The 24,901-nt window shown below is 52.0% G+C and overlaps 11 protein-coding genes across 11 annotated transcripts; 5 read left to right on the forward strand and 6 right to left on the reverse strand.

Moving 5' to 3' along the window:
- Positions 1-1,056: 1,056 nt before the first annotated feature.
- On the reverse strand, positions 1,057-3,303 carry BJX67DRAFT_140464 (threonine synthase THR4). The gene is made up of 10 exons (XM_071024645.1): positions 3,198-3,303; positions 3,060-3,146; positions 2,779-2,992; positions 2,651-2,722; positions 2,552-2,592; positions 2,336-2,500; positions 2,030-2,285; positions 1,950-1,962; positions 1,729-1,886; positions 1,057-1,679 (listed from the first exon to the last, which is right to left on the reverse strand). Exons 1-10 carry the CDS (start codon positions 3,246-3,248, stop codon positions 1,165-1,167), a joined length of 1,572 nt encoding a protein of 523 aa, XP_070885429.1. The 5' UTR covers positions 3,249-3,303; the 3' UTR covers positions 1,057-1,164.
- Positions 3,304-3,478: 175 nt separating this feature from the next.
- Positions 3,479-5,182, reverse strand: BJX67DRAFT_355862 (GNAT family N-acetyltransferase). The gene has a single exon (XM_071029335.1). The coding sequence runs from the start codon at positions 5,044-5,046 to the stop codon at positions 3,820-3,822; it is 1,227 nt and encodes a 408-aa protein (XP_070885430.1). The 5' UTR covers positions 5,047-5,182; the 3' UTR covers positions 3,479-3,819.
- Positions 5,183-5,651: 469 nt separating this feature from the next.
- BJX67DRAFT_381970 (uncharacterized protein) lies at positions 5,652-6,278 on the forward strand (the record flags this gene model as incomplete). Its single annotated transcript, XM_071033121.1, has 1 exon — positions 5,652-6,278. The coding sequence occupies one exon, from the start codon at positions 5,652-5,654 to the stop codon at positions 6,276-6,278; it is 627 nt and encodes a 208-aa protein (XP_070885431.1).
- A 361-nt stretch (positions 6,279-6,639) lies between these two features.
- Positions 6,640-8,414, reverse strand: BJX67DRAFT_381971 (AATF family protein; the record flags this gene model as incomplete). The annotated part of the gene is made up of 3 exons (XM_071033122.1): positions 6,640-8,143; positions 8,198-8,297; positions 8,357-8,414. The coding sequence occupies 3 exons, from the start codon at positions 8,412-8,414 to the stop codon at positions 6,640-6,642; spliced, it is 1,662 nt and encodes a 553-aa protein (XP_070885432.1).
- A 74-nt stretch (positions 8,415-8,488) lies between these two features.
- BJX67DRAFT_355865 (Mrp/NBP35 family ATP-binding protein) lies at positions 8,489-10,088 on the forward strand. Its single transcript, XM_071029336.1, has 4 exons — positions 8,489-8,719; positions 8,775-8,910; positions 9,016-9,135; positions 9,212-10,088. Exons 1-4 carry the CDS (start codon positions 8,660-8,662, stop codon positions 9,922-9,924), a joined length of 1,029 nt encoding a protein of 342 aa, XP_070885433.1. The 5' UTR covers positions 8,489-8,659; the 3' UTR covers positions 9,925-10,088.
- Positions 10,089-13,364, reverse strand: BJX67DRAFT_355868 (lipase/esterase family protein). The gene is made up of 4 exons (XM_071029337.1): positions 12,935-13,364; positions 12,399-12,885; positions 12,148-12,289; positions 10,089-12,099 (listed from the first exon to the last, which is right to left on the reverse strand). Exons 1-4 carry the CDS (start codon positions 13,004-13,006, stop codon positions 10,248-10,250), a joined length of 2,553 nt encoding a protein of 850 aa, XP_070885434.1. The 5' UTR covers positions 13,007-13,364; the 3' UTR covers positions 10,089-10,247.
- A 459-nt stretch (positions 13,365-13,823) lies between these two features.
- Positions 13,824-15,332, reverse strand: BJX67DRAFT_355872 (NAD(P)-dependent alcohol dehydrogenase). Its single transcript, XM_071029338.1, has one exon. It carries the CDS (start codon positions 15,079-15,081, stop codon positions 14,035-14,037), a length of 1,047 nt encoding a protein of 348 aa, XP_070885435.1. The 5' UTR covers positions 15,082-15,332; the 3' UTR covers positions 13,824-14,034.
- A 97-nt stretch (positions 15,333-15,429) lies between these two features.
- On the forward strand, positions 15,430-18,482 carry exg2 (putative exo-beta-1,3-glucanase). The gene is made up of 3 exons (XM_071029339.1): positions 15,430-16,789; positions 16,841-17,847; positions 17,898-18,482. Exons 1-3 carry the CDS (start codon positions 15,689-15,691, stop codon positions 18,313-18,315), a joined length of 2,526 nt encoding a protein of 841 aa, XP_070885436.1. The 5' UTR covers positions 15,430-15,688; the 3' UTR covers positions 18,316-18,482.
- A 168-nt stretch (positions 18,483-18,650) lies between these two features.
- BJX67DRAFT_140676 (uncharacterized protein) lies at positions 18,651-20,542 on the forward strand. The gene is made up of 3 exons (XM_071024646.1): positions 18,651-19,389; positions 19,447-20,261; positions 20,320-20,542. Exons 1-3 carry the CDS (start codon positions 18,870-18,872, stop codon positions 20,524-20,526), a joined length of 1,542 nt encoding a protein of 513 aa, XP_070885437.1. The 5' UTR covers positions 18,651-18,869; the 3' UTR covers positions 20,527-20,542.
- A 16-nt stretch (positions 20,543-20,558) lies between these two features.
- On the reverse strand, positions 20,559-22,471 carry BJX67DRAFT_388634 (sugar porter family MFS transporter; the record flags this gene model as incomplete). Its single annotated transcript, XM_071034382.1, has 7 exons — positions 20,559-20,988; positions 21,047-21,441; positions 21,514-21,808; positions 21,859-22,000; positions 22,065-22,145; positions 22,200-22,268; positions 22,330-22,471. The coding sequence occupies 7 exons, from the start codon at positions 22,469-22,471 to the stop codon at positions 20,559-20,561; spliced, it is 1,554 nt and encodes a 517-aa protein (XP_070885438.1).
- Positions 22,472-22,870: 399 nt separating this feature from the next.
- On the forward strand, positions 22,871-24,901 carry BJX67DRAFT_388637 (putative beta-galactosidase). The gene has a single exon (XM_071034383.1). The coding sequence runs from the start codon at positions 23,106-23,108 to the stop codon at positions 24,801-24,803; it is 1,698 nt and encodes a 565-aa protein (XP_070885439.1). The 5' UTR covers positions 22,871-23,105; the 3' UTR covers positions 24,804-24,901.

The following is a 24,901-nucleotide window of genomic DNA, read 5'->3' on the forward strand; positions in this document are numbered from 1 at the left end:
CGCGCTCTAGCTCAGCTCGTGCATAGTAAATTCTTAATAATAATTGACATATCCTTGGCATATATCTTTGTAACCTATATATCAGCAGATGAAACTGACACGGCCGCATTATCAATCAATCTCGATACCAACCAAGGCTGCTCAGGCAGCCGTGGACCGTCTACTTAGGGCTGAATCATCTTACCCGATCTGGAAGTACACAGGAAATCTATATAAACCCTTGCACATCTATCTGGCTCTATTCATATAGAGTTATAGGTCAAAATCTCACTACTCTCTCAACTCTCAACTCTGTAGTCTCTACTACAACATACATCAACGATGCTCTCCGCAATCCCCCTGCTCGTCCCCTGAACCCTGACCCTCCTCTGCGCTACCACGGTGTGCGCCCCAGCACCACAAAGCGGTGACTGGGGGTCCATCAACATACGCCCAGACGAACCGGGCGAGCCCATTTCCATGGGGAAGAACTGTATGTCCCGGCCCTACCTAGTCCATCCTTTTCCGTGTCGCGAACTAAACGAACCCACCGTAAACCTCGAACCAAAGTAAACACTCACTGAACTTTGGGGAGAAAAAAAACAAAAACAGGCGGGCTTTGCGATTAGCTGTGCCGCTAATACGTATGAGGCGGATGCAGATGCGGGTGCGGAGGGGCCCCGGGGGCCTGAGCCGAGTTCGCCTGAGAACGGGCCGGCGGGGTCGCCTTAGTTATGGTTGCTGCTGGTGGGATGTGGCTTGTCCTTTTCGGTGTGTGGAAAGGAGGGGGTATGACAGTTTACTTTGGATGTTGTCGAGAGAGTGCAGGGGAGAATGTGCCCGTGGTGTGTTCTAGAATGTATTTTCGAAGTGCATGAAGGACGTATTGTCTTTGGTCTTTAGTTGCCATTTGCTAAGGGTACGGTCCTCATTGATACTAGTAGACTTCAATCTGAATGAGTCTTTGCATGAAGAGATGAGCAATGCCTGTTACCAGTGGCTGTACTCCTAGTTGGAGCAGGGATAACTATCTCGGCTTGAGAAAGACGGGAGGCGTACCTTTAATCCCATTCAAGGCAGAATTCGGTATGCATATACATACAAGATGACTTTTATGAGCAAGCGTGATATCTATGTCAAGCACAGCCTAAGAGCCAAGAGCATCTAGGAGAGACTTAGAGGACCTCAAGCTCCTTCGGCCTTCGCGTCCTCCTCAGCCTGGCTCTTAAGAATCTCCCTCACAGCCTCCCAGGAGTTCTCCACCGTCGTCACGCGGGTTTGCTTTTGCAAGAGAGCCTTCAGCTCTTCGGGGAGTACCTGCTCCTCGAAGTTGAAGCCGGCCTCGCCCTCCAAAGCCGACGTAACAGCATCCGAGAACTTCGCAGGGTGCGCAGTGCACAGCGAGATGTGATGTGTCTGTTCGCCGGCCCGCGCAATGGATCGTTTCGCCGCGGTAACGCCCACTGCGGAGTGCGGGTCGAGGATATACTTGGACTGCTGATAGTATGACTTGATGGTCGCGAGAGTTTCTGGGTCGCTTACGCGATCGCTCTCGAACGTTAGTCGGCCGTTTTCCAGCATGCTTTGGTGGATGGGCCCGAAGCCACCCGTTGATTTGAGCGCTTGGTACCAGGTCACGATATCCTGGCTGGCCTGCTTTTTACTGGACTGGCTATCCTGTCCGTTGGCTGTGGCGTGTTCTAGAAGGAGTTAGCACTAGATGAAGGGCAGGCGTGACCGAGCGTATACCTTTTGCTAGGAACCACAATAGCCTCTCAAAATTGCTCGAGACTAAGATATCCATTGCTGGGCTAAGTGTCTCCTTGCATGCATCCGATTTGCCACCATCTTGAACAGGGTTCTTCTCGTAGCGGCCAGTTGTCCAGAACCTATGTAGGATATCATTTCTTCCGAGAATCAGTCATGTTCAAAAACCGTCTACCATCTCCTCGCGGAACTCAAAGACTTACTCGTTTGTGGCCACTAGGAGGGACTTTTAATTAGTGAGGGAAACAAAATATTGGATTAAGGGTGGATAGGACAAACGCACCAACCAGCTTGTCAGCAGGAAGGCCCATCTTCGTTGCGAAGAAACCGGCAAGGATATTCCCAAAGTTTCCGGTAGGTGTCACAAATCGCACCTTGTCTCCGACTTGGAAGGACGGCGACTGTTTCGCAACTTTGAAATATGAATAAAAGTAGAACACGATCTGCGCGAGGATTCTCGCGAAGTTAATCGAGTTTACAGCGCCCAGTTTCAAGGTCTCGTTTGTATCGGGGTCTCCAAAAAGAGCCTTCACAATGTCCTACTCGGCTATTAGTCTGCATTTTGACGATGTTTGTACTTGGCACTGACCTGACAGTCGTCGAAGGTTCCCGTAACGGCTAAGTTATGGACATTCTTTTCCGTACAGGTAGTCATCTGAACCTCCTGAATAGGACTGATACGGCCCTTTGGATGTAAAATAGTGACTGTTACATCCTTCTTGCCTCGGAGGCCGTGAATTGCCGCGGAACCAGTCTGTATACGGGTTAATGCCTCCGCCAGACCACTAGCTCAACAGGAACTTACATCACCGCTCGTCGCACCGACAACAGTCAAATGATGTCTCTCTGACCGGTGATTGCTTTAGTTTAGTTTCCTTACGGATGCAGGGTCCTGTCCACCCACCTTTCCCTTGTTTTCCTTGGTTCCTTCGCACGAGGAAGTACTCGAAGAGATTCCCCAGGAATTGCAAGGCGCCTAAGCGGTTAGCTCTATGAGCTTGATTCCACGCCCTCCCCCCAGGCATGTCTCACAATCTTTGAACGAATAGCTCGGGCCGTGGAATAGCTCGAGCAGGTACAGGTTGTCCTGGTGGTGAACCACTGGTGTGATATCCTCCGCACGAAATGTTGAGTAGCTCCGGTCGATAATGGCTTTCAGTGCGTCGGTGGGGATCTCGTCGGTGGATATGTAGAGGCTAAGGATCTTGAGGGCGAGGTCTGCGTAGGAGAGGTCTTTCCAACTTTGCTGCGGTTCGTTAGCTCCGATGCTCCAAGTCAAAACGGTGTCGCATTGCGCATAAGCCAGTGCGTACCCATTCGTTTGCAATTGGGACCTCATGAGGCAGAAAAAGTCCACCATCAGCAGCGAGTCCCTTCAGCACCACCGTCTCGAAGGAAAGCTGTGAAGAATTAGCCAATTGTTACTTGAGCACGGGTTGTGAGATGCGCACGCCGTGATCACCCCCTCGAGTCGAGAGGTACTTTTGCGAATCAGTCGCCATGATTCCTCAATTGGTTATGCAGAAAGTTCTCACACTTCCAGATTGTCAATGGAGGGGAAGTTTTGTGACTCAAGTTTCGACTTTCTGCCCCGCCGAGGTCGGAGGCAGTCCCGCCATGGCTCCGAAAATGAGCCAATGAGGGTGTCGGAATCGCCCAGCTGCGTTTGTCACGTGTTCCTCGTCATCTACAAATTGGTAACGACCTTCCACTCCAAGCCTCATACGCCTAGTCCATCTCTCAGCTGTTTGCTTCGATACTCCAGATAATAATTGCTTCTTAGAAAAGATCAACTGCTCGTACAATATATCTTGAACCGATGCACTTGAGAGCTCCCCGGACGTAATTTAGCTATTGCATCTAGCCCAGGCTTGTGCCCCCCCCAACAGGCAGCTTCTCCAGGTCTTGACCCAGCCATCCATGTTTCATGGAAGAGTTTGAGTACCTGTCGACCATGACAGGCACTACACATACTGGCCATTCTCATCAAGACTGAGGCCTTCCGACCTCTACTCCGAACCACGTGTACAGCGCCACTAAACGTTGCAAACCTTTCGACGCTCGATACGGATATCAACACCAAGCATACTTCTCGTTTAGAACCCAGTTCAGCGTACCCGGCAGCACGTTACCCTCGCCGTACCACTGTAAGCAGGGTATGCTCTCTTGTATTCGGGTCCGACGCTGGAAAGTAATACCTCCCGACTCAATTAACCTCTCCAATTCCTTTGACGGGCTCCATAGTTTAACCGTGCCGAGACGCCATTGTGCTGCTTCCGCTCGCGCTGCCTGAAGGACGGCGCGGACGTGTTCAACAGCGGGTGTTTCGCCTTCGGTAACAAACCGGAGAATGTACAATGTGTTCACGGAAGAATTGCTGTCGGGATGACGGTAGAAACGATGCGCCCAGATCGCCCATACTCGATTGCCAGACGGGCCAGCAATTGCACCCTTGACTAAAGGCGTCTTGCCAAAGAGCTTCTGAGCGCCAAATTCCTCCTTGCTGTGGTGCCAGACAATATGATCGTGGTCAGGTACAATCGCGAACTGAGGCTTCCCGTCACTTGACTTTGACATTGACGAGCGTAGTATTGCCTCATCTGCCTCACAAAGTGCAGCCAAATGGGGAGCGGAAAGCGGCGTGGCATCATGAGCTACCTCGTCAGAATCAAACTCTAGATGGTAACTAGGGAATGGATTCCAGCCAAGGCGCTGGTAGAATCTAGGATCGATGTCGGAGTAGAGCACGCTGGCAACGCATCTTATCCCATCATCGGTTTGCCAGCTCGGCAAAGTTTTGGCGAGCTCATTCAGCAGGCGTGAGGCGTAGCCTCGCTTCCGCAGTCCAGGTTCGCAATATACACTCGCTACCCCATGTGCAATTACCTGCCGACACACTCCATCCGGGTCGGTGGTCAATGCTCTTTTAAAGAATGTCTCACAGGAGGCGAGAACCTTACGCCTGTCGATCGGCTGGTTTTCGTCCACGAGGACCCATTGTGTTATGCCATTGTTGCGTGCGAGGGGGGCGGTGAGCAAGTATGCGTATTCCTCTAGATACTGTGGGACAGTCAGCGCATCTCTCCAGTCGTTGGATGTTATGTTCCAAATTTGAAGTGTTTCATCGTTGGTTGGATGGCTAAGATGGAGACTTGGTGAGGTCGAGTCTGGCAGCTTGTCTGGACTCCCTTCGAGATCGCCCGGGGATGGGTCTATCTGAGAGATAGATTGAGCCATGATGCTGAATAGATGAGGGTACCTTTGTCTTGTAACAGTTCCATAAGTCTCGGATGTCCCCATACTCGCATTTATACTTGGTGCAACTGGGGCGGGGTCTTGTTTGGGAATAGTTTCATTTGCCAACTTGCTTTGTGTCAGGTCTCTTCTTTTTGCATCCTCCGTGGTCAATATCCTTTGGCAACTACGCCGGAATCGTAGCACTGCAGAAAAATGATGAATGCATCTGCCGCGTTCCGATTTCTAAGGCTGGCTCATGGAATCGAGCGGTGAAATCCTGCTCATGGCATCCTCATGCAGCACTGAGAACAGCGGAGGATAACCCACCTATCACAGACAAGGATGTCCTCTTGCTGCATGCACGGCCTTCAACCACATTTCCGGTTTAATTCTGATACGATCATAGCGAGGAGCATGTATTTCATGTCCCACAAGCATTGATTTCCCGGTTCAAAGCGAGATTGGGCTGAAATCATCTGGTTCAACTGGCCTCGATTCACATCAGCAGGCAGGGCGCGGGCTGTTCTTCTCGAAGTATTCTGCGGCAGCTTTTACTACCTGAATCTCCCAACAGCTGCAAGCTTCACTGCCATATATTATTATTGATGGGATGTCTGCCCGATCTCAACAATCTCGAGCCCAGTCATCAACAAGGACAGTGCCACACCATGCCCCTCTTCCATAAACTCATTTCACCTGCTCAACCGCCATCAAAGAAAAAGGACGGGCATCATACATTACGCACGTATCTCAGACGCAAAGTACACACTTCCATCGACACCGGCGCCAATCGGACCACAAATATCACTCAGGCACCACCTGACGCAGCACCTGGCTCTTTCTCTTCCCACCTTCTCACTTCAAACTCGGAAGCACAAACGCAATTCTTCTGGGAAGACGTCGATCATCCAACAGAATATCTCACCTCCTCATCTCCGCTTCCTTCTCAATCCGATACCGCAAACATCAGAGCATCAACAAGCACGACGACCACGATGCTCAACCAAACACAATCACGCCCGTCGCCTAGGAGCTCCCATCCCTCCCTACCAGACTACGACTCCGTCAGCGGCGCCGTCGTCGTAGACGCCAACGGATATCCACGCTTTCTATCCCCGCAGGAAGAACTCGATAGGAACGCCACGCTACAACGGGCCGTCCGGGAACGGATGATGGGACTTCCGCGGAGAACAGATTTCAGCTGGCAGGCGTCAAGGGGTCCAGTTTTGCCGGGGTACAACTGGTCATCGCCTATGGGGAATGAGGGGGGAGAGAAGGCTTCCAGGAGGGGTTGAGCTGTGCGGAAGGTTGGTCTACGGTTTGGGCGATGCGAGGGCGGGGGCCACAAAGAGACAAGGTGCGCGTGTGTAGGAAACAGGGCCGTGGATGGCTTTTATGCAATATGTCACCATCTCTCTTGCTACTATTGGAGTAAGAGGCTGGTTTGCTGAGCACTTCGGCCGAAACCCTAAATTCTTTGTCCGTCCTACAGCTTCACGAGTTATGAATTATGATTGAATGACAGGACAGCTCTTTATAATTCAGGCACCCGCTACTGACAGAATGTACATCGCGACATTGGGTAATTGTCCCGCCAGGATACGAATTTTCAAACCCGATCTATATATCCACAGATACAGGGGGCTATCAATGGGCTCAGCTCCTGAACAGCCTCAACCCACCCTCTTCAAGATCCTCATCGCTCTCCACATCACCCCCCTCATCTCCATCACCTTCATCATCCTCCCCAAGCATCCCACTCGCCGTCTTCCCAAGCAAAGACGCAAAGAATTCGTCCCGCGCATGGGCCGTCCACGTCCCGCGCTCTTCAGGCGCCATAAAGTTCTGCAACTTTTCATGCACGTCGAACCGCATCTTCCGCCCCTTAGAGGCTCGGGTATCGACTTGCTTCTTCACCTTATCCTTGCGCATCCCCGTTACGGGGTGGACATTGCGGGAGGGCAAAATATGGAGCGTGTCAAGGCCGTTGGTGATAGCGTCGGAGGAGGACATGCGCTGCTCAACGAGATCGCGGAGGAGGGATTGGTAGAAGACGGAGTCGTCATACATAGGCTCTGGCTCATGGTCGGCGGGCGTGCCTTTCGAGGTCGCATCGTTGCGACGGCGTTTAGCGGCGCGGATATCGGCCATTTCGGATGCGATGTGGGCATCTAGCACGGCGGTGATGGTTTGTTGAGCGCCGGTAGAGCCGAGCAGTTTTGCTTTGGAGTTGGCAAGCGTGGTAGCGTTGGAGCCACGGACTTTGAGGGACCATTTGTCCAGGATTGCGCGGCGGTGCGTGACGGAGTCGGATTCCAGCTCTACCATGCGTTTCCAGAGGGATGATGTGGGCGTGGTGGGCGACGGAGGGGGTGGACGTTTGCGCTTCTTGGATTCGTCCTGCGTTTGCGCATCAGCGAGTGTGAGGCGGAGGCCCTCGAGGGTAGACCAGAGTGTGAGAGCCGCTGACTCGGCGGATTTGAAGGCCTCGCCGTCGATGTCATCGGACTGGTTTTGTGCGGCGAAGGAGAGTTGGTTGACTGCGGTGATGCCCTTTTGGAGCTTGATGCGGGCGTTCAGGAGGGCATCAAAAGTGGCGCGCTGCTGCTTTACAGCTTTCCCTTTGGCTGCATCGGCTTTAGCTGCTTGGGAAAGAGTAGCAGCGATTGTTTTTTGATCGGTGGCCATCAATTGCCGTAGTTGTTCGCGATCATCTGATATTGCGCCGGATTTCACTTGGCGTTTTGCAGGTTTCTCCTCTTCATCCTCATCTTCAACATCGCTTTCCTCATCGTCTTCATCTTCGTCCACGTCTTCGTCAGAAATTTCATCCTCATCGAAACCGTCCAGATCTTCCTCACTATCTTCGGTTCCGTCTGTGTCCATCCCATCCAAATCGGCCTCGATCTGTCTATTTCCACGAGCGACCTTTGATTTCCGCAGAGTTTCGTCTTCACTTTCTTCCGAGAGGTCCTCTTCCAGCTCCTCTTCCTCAAGATCATCACTTAAATCGTCATCTTCATCCTCACTTCCCTCATCGGTCGGCCGCGCCGCAAACGGATCATCGTCGCTTTCGGCTTCAAGTGCGTTTCTGCTAACCCGCGAACCGGCATACTGTTTCCCTAAGGTGATCGGATCCTCCTTGCGAAGTTTCCCTTTCCTATACCAATTAGCACCACTGCCAAACAATAAGAACCAAAGATCAGGTACTAACCCAACAGCCTGATAGTGCTCTCTCCCGGCACTGGCGTCTTTCACCGGCGCCTCGTCTTCGCTAGACTGCCCTCCACGCTCAATATCCTCCGGGTCAAAATCTGATCGCGGTTAGTCACCCAATCTTAGACTCATGAAAATAACAGGGTTCGAAAAATACCTCTCGGAGCAAGATCCTCCAAATCTGCAATCTGTTCCGCTAACGACTTTGGCGCCATAATCTCTGAGCTCTCCCAAGTGTTGCGTCGAGGTGAACTTTTATTCCGAGAAATTATTTTTCTGCCGCGATAATATTCTCGAGAATCAGGAAGCGGTGAGAGTGGCCTGGCCATTGAGGGCGGCCGGAAAGCATAAGATGGGGCTTTCCGCCGGCGGTGAGAATTTATCCCCGGCAGTATATGGGATTCGGCATCAAGGCTGACATCAACTTTCGCTGTTCAGCCAACTCACCCTGGAGCGCGCCATGGCCTCAAAAAGGAGACTTTTTTCGACCTTTCGGAGTCTTCAGCATGATAATCCGCTGGTTTGTGGCTGCCAACGCGACCTCAGCCTGAGAGCTGTGGGCTAATCTAATGCAGGGCCTCCCACGCTCCGGCACCCCGCCTTCATTTCCCCGTCGCCGGGGACTCCCCGAAAAGCGCAAGATTCGCGACGTGAAGAAGGTCATTGCTGTCTCATCAGCGAAGGGAGGTGTAGGGAAGTCTACAATTGCAGGTATGTGGGCTCGTGATGGCCCGGGCGAAACGGTCACGGACTGGCGCAGCTGTTGAGATCTGTCTCGCCAGGCAAAACCCCGAGACAGCTCTAACCAAGACACAGTCAACCTCGCGCTCTCCTTTGCACGCCGTGGCATCCGCACCGGGATCCTAGACACCGATATCTTCGGCCCCTCAATCCCGACCCTACTTAATCTATCCGGCGAGCCGCGCCTAGACGATAGTACGTAAACCATATCCATCATTTCCCCGGGGTTCCAGACACATGCCCTCTCTAATGCTACATACCCTCAATATAGATAACTGCCTTATCCCCCTTACGAATTACGGCCTCAAATCCATGTCAATGGGATATCTCCTTCCGCAACCGGAACCCTCCCCTTCATCCCCATCCACCACACCACACGAATCAGGCCGGTTACCCATGGACACGACCCCGATCTCCTGGCGCGGCCTGATGGTAACAAAAGCAATGCATCAACTCCTCCACTCCGTCTCATGGGGTCCCCTCGACGTGCTCTTCCTCGACCTCCCGCCCGGTACAGGCGACGTCCAATTAACAATCAACCAGGAGATCGTCCTGGACGGCGCGGTCATCGTAACAACACCGCAGGATATTGCGCTCCGGGACGCAGTTAGGGGGTTCGGTATGTTCCAGCGCATGGATGTCCCCGTTCTTGGGATGGTGCGGAATATGGCATTCTTCGCGTGTCCCGAGTGTGGGCATCAGACGAAGATTTTTTCGCACGGCCTGCATCAGCACGATCATGGGAATGGGAACGGGGATGGCAAAGGTGGGGAAAGAGAAGGAGATTGGGGTGTTTTGGCTGAGTGCAAGCGGCACGGTATTGAGCTTTTGGGCGATATTCCGCTCGATGCGAGGGTTTGCGAGGATGCGGATCGCGGGGTGCCGACTGTTGTTGCGGAGGAACGAGATGGGAAGAGTGCACGGAAAGAGGCATTTGTGGGTATTGCGGAGAAGGTAGCGAAGAAGGTTGGGATTGAGTGGTAGAATCGCTTGCCCTCGGTGTATTTGTACTAGAGAAAACTCTGTATCATAGCTGGGTGTCCCCAGATAGGAGTAAGATATACATTGGTGGACTTATTCAGACATTATATGCGAGTGCTCTAGATCCCCTTGGGTATATATGGGCAAATGCGAATGAAATCTCAAAGGCATCAAGATCCAACAGTCGCATGCAGATAGAAAACACACAACTCTACAGATGGTAGGTATCAGTAATATGCAAAAGATGAGGTGTTGTAAATATTGAAAAGCAGAAAAGAGTGGTTTCAGCCACTGCCGCGTCTTTACTGTGACTGAGTGTATATTTATTACTGCTGCACGTCATGGTTCAACCCATTCGTATGGAGGCTATCGACAGAGTGACGGATCGAATTCTCGTCATTCACGACGCCAATCACGCCTGCCGCATGAAGAACAGCTCTGGTGCTCGCAGCATCGACGCCAGTGCCTGTGACAGCAAGGGACTTTTCGTCTCCGACGGTGCTAGCGTCGTCCGGTGGCTCTGACGTGAAGCCGCTGCGGATTGTGGCTGAGCCAGTACGCGAAGTTGGACGCTGCGTGCTTCGCGAGTCTCCCACTGGTGGGATGGTTCCCGGAACGTGGAAGAGAGCTCTCGTGCTTGCGTTTTCGTACTCATCATTAGGTTTTCCTTCGTAGTTTGGGAGGACGATAAGTGGAGCGAAGGTTTTGTCGTGGGATATCCGTGGTAAGTAGGCAGTCGTTTCTAAGCCTTTCTCGCTTGCAGGCAACTTGTTGGTGGAAGTTGTCATGCTGCTCTGCTCTTCTACCGGCAAGGATGTCTTTTTCTCTTGGTTTTCTTCTCCCTCCTTGATTGAGGCTCCGGCTCGCCCAGCATCAACACTGGTTCGCTGGGAGTGACTCTCCATTTTGTGCTCTCTTTTGAGAGATTTTCTGTCGTGCTTGCTCGCGAGTTTGCTCCACATCGACATCAGGTGGCTCGTCCGAATGCCCTTCGGTGGGAGCGCGCCGGGAGCGAATCTCCTTGCGGCCAGGGAGCTCGGCGGCGGGATATCGCCATCGAAGCTCTGAAACCCGAACGCCAGTCCTTGAACCCGTTGTTGGTGTACATGGGCTTTTTCTTTCGCGAACTTATGATCCCATGCCTCTTTCGCTAACATCCAGTTCATCAAGACGGCCGGGTTGATTGCACCGACAGATGATGGTGGTATCTGAAGTACTGGGCATGAATGTGGAGGATCAAGAGGATATATGTGGCCTCTCTTGTTTACCCCCTGACGTATCATGCGGTCTTTGAAGGCTGGGAGCGGATCACCGGCCCTTCCGACAGTGGGAGCCGGATGATCCTGCGCTTCTTTACCGTTATCATCATTGACGGGTTCCTGAGGATCGTCAGAGTCACTGGACGAAATTGGAGAAACTTCGTCATCATTGAGAATATCGATGTTTGAGTCCTGAGCGCGCGCCAACGCCCAAGCTCCGAATTGAGCTATGGATCGGAATATGTACTTTGCGGGTCGCGTGAAGCTTAGAATTGGGGCAACATGGCATAGGTCGTCCCAAACCTGTAGCTGAACATAAGTCCCGGGATACTTATCCAGCGTCTTGCGTTCCGGATCGAACTCTTCAAGGAAGGTATCACTCGGCGGGTATGCACCCGGATTAGCAGCCTTATGGGCAACGTAAAACTGCTCATCCCGAAGCATTTCACCACCGCCGGAGATTATCTGAAGGGGCGGCAGGCCTCCAAGAGAGGGTTGGAAAATTGGAGAAACAAGAGGATGGAAAAGAAGGTCGTTTGTGGTGTACATGTGGATCTGGTCCTTGACCTGAATAGTTTTCCCGTCCACTATGAAAGACGGAGGCGGTCGTCTAGATCCCAAGGCCGGGTCGGTGGAGTCTACATCGAGCGTATTTTTTGACTTCCCTTCGGTTTTATCTTTGTTTGGCCCCGTAGTGGTGAAATTCTTGGTCAGCGACCTCTTGATTTCCTTAATCTCGTCCTCATTCGGTGGGGGCCATGCCACGGACGGCTTATGCAGGAAGCCATGCGAGGGGATATAGTCTCCAGGATTGTCCTTTGCGATGCTCGGTAACGAGTGCGTTAGGTCAACCCAAGGGGATATCAGTATCGCACCAGCCGGTAACGGTAATCCTTGGTCACGACAGATGACAAGCATACTGAGAACATTAGTCGAGTAAATATAGCGACGGCGGCTACGAACTCACGAGAGAATCATTCCCCCTCCGGCCGAGTCTCCTGCGAAGATGATCTCATTGGGAGAGTGGTCCTTCAAGAGGTAGATATACGCTGCTAACGAATCCTGCAGCCCACAGGGGAATGGAAATTGCGGAGATAAGCGGTATTCAGCTTCGCTGCATTAGCCTTCACCAAAGAGCATGGTAATTCGAAGTAATCAGACTCACTACGGTATGTTAGCGAGTCACATTCCCAAAGTCAGAGATCACAAAGACCAACCGTGCAAAAACTCTCCCTTTCAACTTTCTCGCATGCCGCTGAAGCTGGTATCGATGGGTTTCCACGCTCCCAAAATAATATGCCCCACCATGAATATACAGCATGATGCGTTTCTGACTGGGATGATTCCTGCCGATTCGTTTCCTTTCATTGTAATCACTTTTCATCTCAATCCATTCCCCTCTCAGTTCGGTATCTCCAGCAGGGCCACGCCATTTCCACCACTGCTCTCCACCCACACGCGCAATCCCCTCAGGACCCAGTTGCTTGACAAGGGCATCTGCAGCCGACGACAAGTATTCCTCCGGGATAGACAAGCGAGTAACCTTTATCCAGTGCGGGGCGGGAACACGTTGTCCGGTGAATTCCTGGATAAACTCGATTGGTCGCTTGGAGCTAAAATTGATAAATTCACGGATGACTGAGATCCCTTCGTCGTAGGAGAGGTGAACGTTGGGCTTATTGTGAAGGGCTTTCCGATTTAGATACTGCGGCTCTGGTCAGGAGATGCGCTGGAGCGCAAGCTGAGAAACGTACATGAGAGAACAAGGTCGAAACGACGGTGGGAGTGAGGGCCATCCCCGCTGAAAAACTGCTCAATGCCATCATGCGTATTGTGTGCCCAGGTGGTTAGATCATCACTCTGCAGAGGGACAGTCGAGGATTCAAGGGAGGACATAAGCGAGGGAATGGTTTCTTCGGATTGCCAGGGAAATGATGGAGACGATCATAAGCGAACGTAAGAGCAGCAGGGATCAAGACTGATTGAAGATGATTGCCACGAGATTCCGTCATGGAGAAGAACGAGGGATAACCAGACCAGCATCGCTATTTATGAATATCGCTGCAAATCGGTCAATGAACGAAGAGGAACGCGATTGGGAGGAGCAGCATGTGATGTCATCCAAGGCTGTTTTCGCTGAGCCGCGTCCAAGCCCGTCGCGACCGAAGACCTCCCAAGACACAACGGAAGAATGACTCGCGGAGGGGTCCAAAAGGTTCGATGCGCAGGGCACGATCACGGAGTATTTGAGCAGAAGATGGGTTGTTGAGACCATCGAGACACGGCGCACTGGCCACGAGACCCTGAATTCTCGTATTGCTTCAGCTCTCGGCTCTGCTTCGTGTTGTTCCATCATGTTCCTGAAGTGTGAATGAGATTGGTTCGTTGGAGAACAGGATGCGCGAGTAAGCCACGAATAAGATGAGTCTTTTGAACCACGATCCTTTTGTCTGCTTGAGACCCTGAATTTGCCAAGCTGACTCTGCGCCTCCAAATTGCCAGTTTGACTGCGCCTTAAGCTTCGGCCAGCAGCACAATAATTGCAGCAACACCTCTTGCAAGATGCCTGATGCCGGCTCTGAAACACTCAACCTGCCTCGCTCTCCATGAACTACTTGGAAGGTGATATGGCCCCTTGGACAATCGTGAATGTTTGATTATACCTAAGTCCAGGCAATTGTAGAAATCTGGTATTCCACGGTGATCCCATGATCGAGCTCTCGAACGGCCCAGTCTCCATCTCCATCCATCACAATCATGCCTCTTGGTTGTATCAACTGCGCGGTCCGTCAGAGTTCAGAATCCGTAAAACACAATCCATGTATTACCGTAGTTCCCCTGCAGTCCAAAGAGATCAATCCTCAGCAACATGGACAATAATCTTTCCCCTCGCCCTACCCGAACACAGTTTCTGGTATGCTTTCACCACATCGCCAAATTCGAACACTTCATCAACAACCACCTTGATCTTTTTGTCTTTCAGAAATTGCGCGGCAGTCGCTAGATCCTCCTTCGAATTCTTTAGCATCAGTGGTACGAACCTCCTCCTCCCACCACCGAGGAATCTGGGTGTGATGGTCCTCCACACAACCGTCATCATAGACCCAGCTCCAACCTGCACAAAAGCACCACTCTCCTTCAAGAACTGATGGCACTCTGAATAAATATTGTCCGGCGTCCCAATGTGATCCAAGACATAATCAAATACCTGTCCTTTGGCCTTGAGGGTCTCCAACACATCAGCAACTGTATAGTCAATGACTTCGTCGGCTCCCAACCCTCTAACAAGCTCTTCATTCCGCGAGGAGCAAGTAACCGTAACATGAAACCCCAGCATCTTCGCCATTTGGATCGCGAAGACACCACATCCACCTGAACCTCCATTGATGAACACCTTCTGGTTTTCTCCAGTTCCAACAGAAGGAGAAGGTTTCACGCAGTACTTCAGAGACTGCCATGCCGTCCTGATGGCGATGCCGATACATGCAGCGTCATCGATACTGACGCCCTCCGGCAAGATCGCAAGGTCATTCTCATCGCAGAGGACATATTCTGCCGTCGTCCCGAACGTCCTCGGTCTTGCCAAACAGCCGAAAACAAGCTGGCCATTGCTGAATTCACCCTTGTGAGCAGGATGCGTTGCAACAATGCGTCCGGTAAAGTCGATTCCAGGAGATGCGGGAGTTTGGCAGATAAGAACCCTTCCGAAGATCGTGGACTGCTCGGGAACTTTGTAATCAGCTGGGTTTAGAGATGTGGAAAGTACTTTGATCAATATCTGGGAAGGAGATGAAGGAGGAGGGGGAGCGCGGGCGGAGGGATTGAATGTGAGGTTTGAGACGACGCCGCCTGGCGTGGTAGTGTTGTAAAGATAGGCTTTCATCGCTGCTGGGCCGGCCATGGTTAAGAAAATTGAAGTCCCAGGTCTCGTAGATTCCTGGGGGTTTCAAGCTTTAGAAGGTGGTGGTCTTTGTGTTGGAAGAGGCAGGCAGCCGCGAATGATGTGAGAAGTTTGGAAGATATATGTCTCAACAGTCATTGGTCTTCCTGCGTATCTCCGTCCTCCAAGCGGACAAGTGAGCGCCTGCCGCCCAGCAACTTTCAGCTCTTTTTCTTGGTGTCCCTCACCACGTCAGCGTCGAGGCGCCAGCCCCAAGAGGCTACGGTCCTCCGAGGCTGAAGAGGGCTGGTGACCATTAACACGTGACACGCTATCCTGATCGGGAAACCCAGCAACAATCATGTCCGTCCAGGCAACCGCTCCATCCAAGAAAACAACAGTCTTCAGCGCCTTGGCTGCTCTTGTCGACTTGGCAACACTCAGCTTGAGCAACTTCGTTGCCCCAGTCTTCAGCCCTTGAGGTCTGTCCTCAACCCCAATGTCCCTTGACGACTCCGGTAGATTTGCGCGGGGCAGCAATTGCATTCCGGCTGTCGGATCGACCACAAGAGTCCGCGCATTCCCAGACGCGCATTCCCAGACGCGCATTCCCAGATAATAAAGTTGCATGCCCAGCAACTCCCGCAGTCGGGACCGATATGGTCGCGACGGCGACCGTGAACGGGACAAACCCCAAATCCAGTCTCGTCGAAGGTATCGGGAAGACGAGTACGATGACAGGGACTTCGATGATAGCCCACGCGACAAGCGCTACAGAGGAGACGGATACCGCCGGGCTAGAGCCGATTCACGAACCTACGACTCTTATGACGATTACGAAAGTGATCGCCGGGATGACCTGAACACTTACGACCGCACTGCGGAGGATCCGCGGAAACACCGTTCGGACACAGAGCGACGAAGGGAGCGGCATCGGACGAGAGCCTCTCCTGCCACATCTCCTCGCAAACGGGAACGGGACAATCGGGAACGTGGCCACCGACGACGGAGAACCGAGGATGACGAAGCCAGTCCGACACCACGGGCCCATGGGGATCGGTGGTCACGAACAAGGGGTGTAGAGCGGGATCGAGATTTGGAAGGCGAGGACTCGGAAGAAGCAGCCCGGAGGTATCGCCGTCAGAAACGAGAACGCGAACGAGAAAGGCGCGCTGCGACCTCCAAGCACCAGAGCACCGAGTCCTCGAATAGCACTGCTGGTCTGCTAAAAGCCGATGCATTAGCTAAGCTCAGTGAACAGTACGAAGAGGAGGATCGCCGGCAGAAACGTCAGGCTGAAAAAGACGCCAAAGCGGAGAAAAAGAGAAGGCGAAAGCGGCCGGTTGTTGAAGATCAGCCACGTGCACTTGAGCCTTTCCCTGACCACGTTCCGCGGGGCCAATCGAAGGGCCGCATTGTATCGGGTGCCTATTTAGAGGAAGGGAGGAGCCCGGAAATGGAAGTAAGGCTCCGCGGTGCGGGTAGAGGGCCGCCAGCGGAAAAGCGGCGGGAAAGGCAGAGTGATGACCCAGATTCACCACTGCCATTTTGGAAGCGAAAGAAATGGTGGTGGATCGGTGGAACTATTGCCATTATTCTGCTTATAATCATCATTGTGGTCGCCGTTGTCGTATCAAACAATAAAGGCAAAGACTCGGAGGATTCGTCGACGGATTCTGGCGATTCATCTACGTCCAATTTAGATGGAATCAGTCGCGATAGTATTCCAGTACGTTACATCTGGTATTCTTGAGACCGAAGTGGGTACTGACGAACTTAGGAATCCGCTCGAGGGACCGTCCTCGACCCATGGACATGGTACGACACGACCGACTTCAACGTAACGTACACGAGTGAGACTGTCGGTGGGCTCTCTATTATGGGCTTAAACTCCAGCTGGGACGACTCTACCCAAGCCAACGACAATGTCCCGCCTCTTAACAAGCCCTTCCCGTACGGATCTCAGCCCATTCGTGGAGTGAACTTGGGGGGTTGGCTGTCTCTAGAGCCGTTTATTTCACCTTCAATGTTTGAGGGATACTCCAATGATGTGATCGACGAGTATACGTTAACCAAAGAGCTTGGCGATTCAGCGGCCGAAAAGCTTGAGCAGCACTACGCCACGTTCATTACTGAACAGGATTTTGCTGAAATTCGCGATGCTGGACTTGATCATGTTCGGATTCAGTTTTCTTACTGGGCGGTCGACCCTATTGACGGCGAGCCGTACGTCCCAAGGATCTCCTGGCGCTACCTCCTCCGCGCCATCGAGTACTGCCGTAAATATGGCCTTCGTGTGAACCTCGACCCGCACGGCATTCCCGGAAGTCAGAATGGCTTCAACCACAGTGGAAGACAAGGCAGCATTGGTTGGCTGAATGGAGACGAAGGCGATTCGAATGCCCAACGGTCGTTGGACTTCCACGACAAAGTCTCCAAATTTTTCGCACAAGATCGTTATAAAAATGTTGTTACCATCTACGGTCTGGCTAACGAGCCATACATGCTCTCCCTAGACATTGAAAAAGTCCTTGACTGGACCAGCAAGGCCACTGAATTGGTCCAGAAGAATGGCATAGCCGCCTGGGTCGCGTTCCACGATGGCTTCCTCAACCTCAGTAAATGGAAGTCGATGCTGAAAAACGGTCCCGCAGACCTCCTCCTCGATACGCATCAATACACCATCTTCAACACCGGCCAAATCGTTCTCAACCACACCGCGAAGGTCAATCTTGTCTGCAATGATTGGCACTCTATGATTGGTGAAATCAACACCACGTCTGCCGGGTATGCTTCCCTCCTTCCTCTTTCCCCCCATCCACTAATACATAATACAGCTGGGGTCCCACAATCTGCGGGGAATGGTCCCAAGCCGACACCGACTGCGCGAAAAACCTCAATAATGTCGGCCGAGGCACACGCTGGGAAGGCACCTACGACCCCGACGACGATACGGTCTATTGCCCGACAGCTGACGATGACTCCGCGCCCTGCAGCTGCCGCTCCGCAAATGCAGACCCTTCTGATTACTCAAGCGACTACAAGACCTTCCTACAGACTTATGCAGAAGCCCAGATGAGTGCATACGAGACAGGGATGGGCTGGTTCTATTGGACGTGGCACACGGAGTCCGCGCCACAGTGGAGTTACAAGTCCTCCTGGAAGAATGGGTTTATGCCAGCTAAGGCTTATAGCCCCGAGTTTAAGTGTGGAGATGAGGTGCCGAGTTTTGGTACATTGGCCGAAAACTTTTGAACCATGTTCTTCTTCGCATTGGGCTTGGACTTGCATTGTACTAGATTTCAGTTGTGCCATAACAAATTTTGGATTGTATATAACTTTCTCTTCCGCATTGCATGGTAGTTCACCTCCCCCACTTTGCCCGAACGATGCTATTAATAGTATTCTCCTGAACCGTCAAATACAATTTACAACGTACAAAAAAGGCAATAAACGGCGAATTGAAGTATTGAAAGGGGGCACTGAATGACGACGACTTGTAGCCAAGCTTCTGCTAGGTGAGGTCACGTGTTAAGCACCATTCAACCCCAACCCATCTTTCGACGCTTTTCATCGGCACATACTCAGCTGTCGAGGGTCCGATCCGACCAACATTTGGTCTTGACGGATGCGCTACCATAAGAGCTCCCGCTGTAATGCTATATACGGTCACTGCTGCGCTTTCAACCGATTGAAACTCGAGTGTCCACTGGTAGTGAGATGTAGTCCAAATTTCAAGGGCTATCCCCCACCATAAAAACCAGGTCGCTCCGATGATTCTTGTCATATCTTGATGTCCAGACGTAGCCATGAAGGTGGCGAAATCATGCAGTCAGTGTCGTGCAGCGAAGCGGAAATGCACCCCAGGTTCTGCGCCCAACTTAGCCTGCACAATATGTGCCCAGAAAGGCCAAAATTGCTCCCTGTTAGCCATCACGAGCCGGAATCGCCAGAGGCTACTTGCTCCGGCGGCACACGATTTAGGCAGCTCCGTGAGCATGAACAAAGACATTCGGGACCAGCTCGTCGACCTCTACTTGCAGCTCATCCATGACAAACCCCATACCTTTTTCCACCCAGCAACTTTGAAGTCTCGAGTTCGAACTGGCTCCTTGCCCAACGCGATTCTTTATGGCATTTTGTCGTTCGCTGCGCGTTTATCAAGTGACCGTACGACACAAGCACGCGCCAAAGATTTCTCCCAGTCCGCTAGGAAGGCCTTGAAAATAACGATTGACGAGGTGACGCTGGATAATGTCCATGCCACCGCTATCATAGGTAATGTATGCGGAGTAGAAGGGGACTCAAGAGCGGAGTCGCTGTTTTTCGGTGAGTGTTCCCTTATGGGGTATGTTGTCTCCTTTTTACTAATGACTCTCCCCACAGGAATCTCCTTTCGTATGGCTCAGATTCTTCGCCTACCAGAAGCGAGTCCGGAAGATGACAGGATTACGAGGGAAATAAAACTTAGGACCTACTGGTCTCTGTATATGATAGACCAGTGGTCCTCGGCTGGGTTGGATATGCCACGTCAAATTCCGGACACAAATCAGCACTCACTGCCTATGTTTGAGTTGGAATTCTGGAGCTTACGCCCAGGAGAACGGGGACCAAACACTTTGGCGCATGACCAGTCACCAGGACTTTGGGGCTATATGGTAATTCTGGCGAGGGTGTTCGGCAAGATACAAGAATTGCATCGTAAGCTAGCCAACAGTAAGTTGTCCGACACTGAAGCGGAGGAATACACACGCAAGCTGGCTCTCGAATTCGAACAATTTTCCCAGAATCTTCCTTCTGATGTCCAGCTCACGAGGGAAAACATGGAACATCATGCCATGATGGGATTGGGAGCGACATTCGTCGCTCTTCATTTGGGATACCATCATTATTCCACTCTTCTATACTTCCATTACCTCGACGCCACTCACACTCAGGTTCCAAGTCAAGCACTCTTCGCAGCGCGGTGCAAGTTTCACGCTGCGGCTTTCAGCGACCTCTTGAGCTCTTCGAACGAAGTTTCGGGTTGCGAAGCCGTCTATTTCATTGTTGCTCATATGACGGTGATTTCGTCCTCAGCTCTGCTACACGCCCTGTTATTTGGAGAACCAGACGAATTACCCGATACTCGCAAACGACTATATTCTAATTTCCAAGTTCTCCTCAAGCTGAAACAGTATTGGCCTGATGTAAATATGGTGGTAAGATTGCTTCCGGGCCTATTTTATGAATACTGAGCCATAGACTGATGAATACTAGATTACGCGGCTTTTCACATTTCAAGAAGCTTGTATGCGGTCTACAGACAGGGTCTACGTCGTTGACAAGTGGATAGTGAAATTTCTGCTCCAACATGCGTTGCCCATTGAGAAGAACCTTCGCCCGCCGACCACTGAGTATCTTGCGGAGCGAGACAGATTTGCCGAAGATGCATTATCTATCCTTCGTCCAACAGGACCTGCGTAACCCCGCCGATTCAATTCATAATCCCTTGACAACTAATGCTCTTTGTCGTCGGCCGCCATCTTCTGTTGGACGCCTGTCTCAACTGAGCTCGACAAGTTTGCCATTTCACCATCGAATAAGGCTGCAATCTCTTCCAAAGTCGGCCCCTTAGTTTCCACGAAGAGAAACCAAATACAGAGACATTCAACAACAAGGATAGCGATATATACGAAGTAGAATCGCCACTGTAGATCTTCGAGTCCGATTGGATTTACATACTGGTTGAAGACGGAGGCCAACGCGGTCAGGGAGAGGTTGACGGCAAGACCCTTGGCTCGAATATTGAAAGGCAATATCTCAGCGCAGTAAGCGATTGTGAGACCCGGCCACGCAAATCCTGCAACGCCGTAGAATAAGAAGATCATCGCAATCACGGCACTCCCAGCTCCAGAATCCTCATTCTGAGCGTAAGCAGCAGAGCATCTGTGGAAGCAATCAGCTTTCAGCTTCTCTACTCAAGCGATTGAGCCTATTCCCTTACCCAGTCCAGATACTAAAGGTGACAAGCATTCCCACGCCAGCGATCATGAAAAGCTTCCGTCGCCCCAACACGTCCACAAGGAATGCCGAGAACCCGATCGCCACTAGGAAGGACCATATCTGCAATCCGCCGTTGATGATAGCCTGATCACTCGAAGACTCAATTCCAACGGAAGTCAGAATTGAATGGATATAATATGAAACCAGACCGTTCCCTGAGCACTGAGAGAAGAAGGAAACCAGACCAATAAGAAGCAAACGTTTACGGTTTCCAGGCGTCTTGACGAGTAGCGCCCAGCTATTGCCGGCATTCTCCTTCTCCAGTCTGATTGTATCCTTGATTTCCTGAAACTGCCATTCACAGAAGGGGTCGTTGCGGTCTCCATTACCGTGATACTATCGGCTATATTAGCGATTGCGGCGGGGCAAAAGACAAGGAGGAAATAAGAGTTGCTGGATTAAGCTTACATTGACCAAGATGTCGAATGCCTCTTCATTCCGGCCTTTTGCGCATAACCAACGTGGGCTATCTGGCAAGAGCCAAACGCCCAGAAATTGGATTGCAGGCATGGCAGCCTGCATCGCCACGGGGATTCTCCAAGAGGCATCTGAAGTGTATTTAATTGTGCCGAAGACCGTCCAAGCGGCTAATATGCTGCCTAGATACCATAGGGTGTTGTACATAGTTGTCAATGTCCCACGGTGCTGAGGATGGGCGAGCTCGGTAATTAGTAAAGGGGCTGAACCCTGGCTAATATTTGACCTGCTCCCGTCAGTACGTCTGGGTTCACACGGAGCCTAAAGGAGGCATACCCAAAACCGACCAAGAATCTTCCTGCGATGAACATACCCCGATCTACTGTCGGTACAACCTGAACGATTGTCCCGACGAAGATCACGATGACACCAACGGCCACTCCTATCCGGCGGCCTAGCAAATCGGCAAGGTACGAAGCTGTTCCGGGGCAAAGCAGTATCAGTATATACGGGCAGCACCACTAGCGAGGTCTGTAACATACAGAAGAGCAAAGCACAGATTCCTCCGATGTTCTGAATCGCCGTCAGCAGACCTAGATCCGAGCCTGTGGGATTGCCGAAATCTATCATGCGTCAGTCATGCAGTCTAACATTGTCTGGGCTGGAACATTTCTCACAGTCTCGCCACGGAGGCATTGTTTGCAGCCCATTCAAAAGCGAACCATCGTACCCATTGATTGTCGATCCTACGAGAACAACCCCTTAGCCACGTCGAAAGAGTCTTGAAGAAACCATGTCATAACATACCAAGGAACAGAATGGGCATCATGGAATAGAGCTTCCGCAGCCCACTGTGCTTCCACCAGGTGACTTCTGGAATCCGGAAGGGTGTAGTGGATTGGGGTGGGAACTCTGCATGTTCTGCAGAGAGATCTTGTTTCTCCTCCATATCTTTCGGGGAGTCTAGGACTGGGACCGTTGGAATTTCTGAGGCTTTCTTTTCTGTGGAACACTGTGGTAATGGAGAAAGTCAGACAGCCTTTGGAGGTAACCTTCAGTATTTATACTAATGGGTCGTGGGAACTTGTTGATGCTTCAACCCGGCTAGACGCCGAAAACATTCCCTTGTCTCCTAGCGATGGAGCATCTTGTCACTTTATTGGTACTCGGAAACCCAGGACAGCTCCAAAGCTTCAGGCGAAAGCAGAATCATCCGGGGATTCTCCCTTCTCCATCTCTGAACCTGAATCAGTGGATCGATCCTCATTGGCTCATTCTACATCTAGTTGGGGCACGCGGGATATCAGCCAATCAAGAACGCATGTCTCCGCTCCCCCCGCAAAATGGACCGATTTGATGCCAAGAACTTGATTGCTCAAGGCTCAAGACCCCCACGATTGACAGGGATTCGCAATCAACAACGCAATATAGCCCAATTAGGGGCTTCCAAACCCGCGGATGACGCCAATTTCCTTTAACCGGGGGGTCTGAAGCGACTCCAGCTTGTTATTTAAGGATGTGCTTGCACCTCCGCAGCTGTGCATGTCATCCAGATCAATCCTCTCTCCTACCTCTCTGCTACAATGTCTTCCGCGAGCACAACAATCCCTCACCTCCGCGAAACAAATGGCGGAAGTGAATTGGTCGTCAATGGACGACCTTTCCTCATGCTCGCAGGCGAACTCCAAAACTCCTCACTCACCTCAGCCGAGTACATGGATACGGCATGGCAGAAATTGGTGGACACTCATTTCAACACGGTGCTGGGATGCGTTACCTGGGAGATGATTGAGCCTGTCGAAGGCCAATTCCACTTTGAGGAACTCGATAAAGTCATCCTTGGGGCCCGCAAACACGGCCTTCGCCTTGTGCTTTTGTGGTTCGGGTCTTTCAAAAATGGCATCTCCACCTACGTTCCTACGTGGGTCAAGACAAACCCTAGGCGGTTCCCTCGGGCGAAATTGCGGAAGGCGGGCGGCGTCCTCGAGACCGGCGACGTGCTTTCGATCTTCTATGATGAAGCTCCAAAAAGTGATGCTAGAGCATTTGCTCAATTACTGCGTCACCTCAAGGAGTTTGATAAAAATAACTCGACTGTCATCATGGTGCAGGTGGAAAACGAGACCGGTTTGCTAGGCGATTCACGAGATGCCAATGTAGAAGCCGAAAAACGCTTCTCTCAACCAGTGCCGCCGGACCTCATTTCTTTCCTTGCGGACGATTGGCAAAACCTGCATGCCGATCTACAAGCGAATTTAGCGCACTTCAAAGCGCAGTCCCAGCCCCAAGGGTCATGGACAGAGGTCTTTGGCAAAGGGCCGCGCACGGATGAACTTTTCATGGCATACCATTACGCTCATTACCTGAACCACGTCGCCGAAGCTGGCAAGGCCGAGTACCCCATCCCGTTATATACAAACGTCTGGCAGAACTACGTTGGCGACGACGGCGATAACGACTTTCCCGTCATAGCTGGCGGCGGCGGCCTACCTGGCGACTACCCCTCTGGCGGAGGAACCTCAAACGTCCTCGACATCTGGCAAAAGTTCGCCCCCTCCCTCGACTTCATCTCTCCAGACGTCTACCTAAACGACTACTCCGTCTCGTGCGCCAAGTACCGACACCGTAATCAACCCCTCTTTATCCCTGAACAACGCCGCGACGAGTACGGCGCCCGCCGCATCTGGGCCGCCTATGGCTCCTACCAAGCCCTCGGCGTCTCCCCCTTCGGCATCGACACCCAAGAACCCACAACCAACCCCTTCACCCGACATTATGCACTGCTCGACTCCGTCTCCCAACTTGTCCTTGAAGCACACAGGAACCCCGGTTCCTCAGTCGGCTTCTACTTCGACGAGCTACGCCCACACGGCAACGACCCCTCCAAACCCATCACAAAGACCTTCGCCAACCTCTCCGTAACAATCGAACGTTGCTTCGTCTTTGGCCGCCCCGGCCCCGGGTCGGGAATGCTCATCCACCGCGGCGGCGCCAAGTTCCTCCTCATAGGCTGGGGCTTCCAGGTGCGCGCGAAGTCTCTCTCGCCCACGTCCGCGTTCACGGGCATCCTCCGGTTCGAGGAGAAAGTGGTCGCAGACAGGGAGACTGGGGAGCTGCGGACACTCCGTGTTCTGAATGGTGATGAGACCCGGAGTGGGATTTTTGCGATGATGCCCAATGAGGATCCGGATTATGGCGGGTTCCCGATTTGCGTTACGATTCCGGCTAGGACTATGATTGCCGAGGTGGAGTTTTATTCGTTGGATGAGGGGGATGTTTAATTTGCTCTTTGATTGCATATATCAATGGGATATCCAAATGCGGTGGTGTGTTTGTAGGATTGAGGTCTACAGTGTTATAGCTGATCCGGGATGCATAT

This window comes from Aspergillus lucknowensis (assembly GCF_044049455.1).
Source record: "Aspergillus lucknowensis strain CBS 449.75 chromosome Unknown BJX67scaffold_25, whole genome shotgun sequence".
Taxonomy (NCBI): Eukaryota; Fungi; Ascomycota; class Eurotiomycetes; order Eurotiales; family Aspergillaceae; genus Aspergillus; species Aspergillus lucknowensis.

Excerpts from the sequence above, each read along its gene's own strand:
- BJX67DRAFT_355862 (XM_071029335.1), bottom strand. The coding sequence starts at position 5,046 with ATGGGGACATCCGAGACTTATGGAACTGTTACAAGACAAAGGTACCCT.
- BJX67DRAFT_355872 (XM_071029338.1), bottom strand. The coding sequence starts at position 15,081 with ATGGCCGGCCCAGCAGCGATGAAAGCCTATCTTTACAACACTACCACG.
- BJX67DRAFT_140464 (XM_071024645.1), bottom strand. The coding sequence starts at position 3,248 with ATGGCGACTGATTCGCAAAAGTACCTCTCGACTCGAGGGGGTGATCAC. Across the intron at positions 3,147-3,197 it reads CTCGAGGGGGTGATCACGGC|CTTTCCTTCGAGACGGTGGT; the intron begins GTGCGCATCTCA and ends AATTCTTCACAG. Across the intron at positions 2,593-2,650 it reads CCAAGGAAAACAAGGGAAAG|AGAGACATCATTTGACTGTT; the intron begins GTGGGTGGACAG and ends ATCACCGGTCAG.
- exg2 (XM_071029339.1), top strand. The coding sequence starts at position 15,689 with ATGCCCAGCAACTCCCGCAGTCGGGACCGATATGGTCGCGACGGCGAC. Across the intron at positions 16,790-16,840 it reads TCAGTCGCGATAGTATTCCA|GAATCCGCTCGAGGGACCGT; the intron begins GTACGTTACATC and ends TGACGAACTTAG. Across the intron at positions 17,848-17,897 it reads ATCAACACCACGTCTGCCGG|CTGGGGTCCCACAATCTGCG; the intron begins GTATGCTTCCCT and ends TACATAATACAG.
- BJX67DRAFT_355868 (XM_071029337.1), bottom strand. The coding sequence starts at position 13,006 with ATGATGGCATTGAGCAGTTTTTCAGCGGGGATGGCCCTCACTCCCACC. Across the intron at positions 12,886-12,934 it reads TTTCGACCTTGTTCTCTCAT|TATCTAAATCGGAAAGCCCT; the intron begins GTACGTTTCTCA and ends CCAGAGCCGCAG. Across the intron at positions 12,290-12,398 it reads GAAAGGGAGAGTTTTTGCAC|CTGAATACCGCTTATCTCCG; the intron begins GGTTGGTCTTTG and ends AATGCAGCGAAG.
- BJX67DRAFT_140676 (XM_071024646.1), top strand. The coding sequence starts at position 18,870 with ATGAAGGTGGCGAAATCATGCAGTCAGTGTCGTGCAGCGAAGCGGAAA. Across the intron at positions 19,390-19,446 it reads AGCGGAGTCGCTGTTTTTCG|GAATCTCCTTTCGTATGGCT; the intron begins GTGAGTGTTCCC and ends CTCTCCCCACAG. Across the intron at positions 20,262-20,319 it reads GGCCTGATGTAAATATGGTG|ATTACGCGGCTTTTCACATT; the intron begins GTAAGATTGCTT and ends GATGAATACTAG.
- BJX67DRAFT_355865 (XM_071029336.1), top strand. The coding sequence starts at position 8,660 with ATGGCCTCAAAAAGGAGACTTTTTTCGACCTTTCGGAGTCTTCAGCAT. Across the intron at positions 8,720-8,774 it reads TTCAGCATGATAATCCGCTG|GGCCTCCCACGCTCCGGCAC; the intron begins GTTTGTGGCTGC and ends AATCTAATGCAG. Across the intron at positions 8,911-9,015 it reads AGGGAAGTCTACAATTGCAG|TCAACCTCGCGCTCTCCTTT; the intron begins GTATGTGGGCTC and ends ACCAAGACACAG.
- BJX67DRAFT_388637 (XM_071034383.1), top strand. The coding sequence starts at position 23,106 with ATGTCTTCCGCGAGCACAACAATCCCTCACCTCCGCGAAACAAATGGC.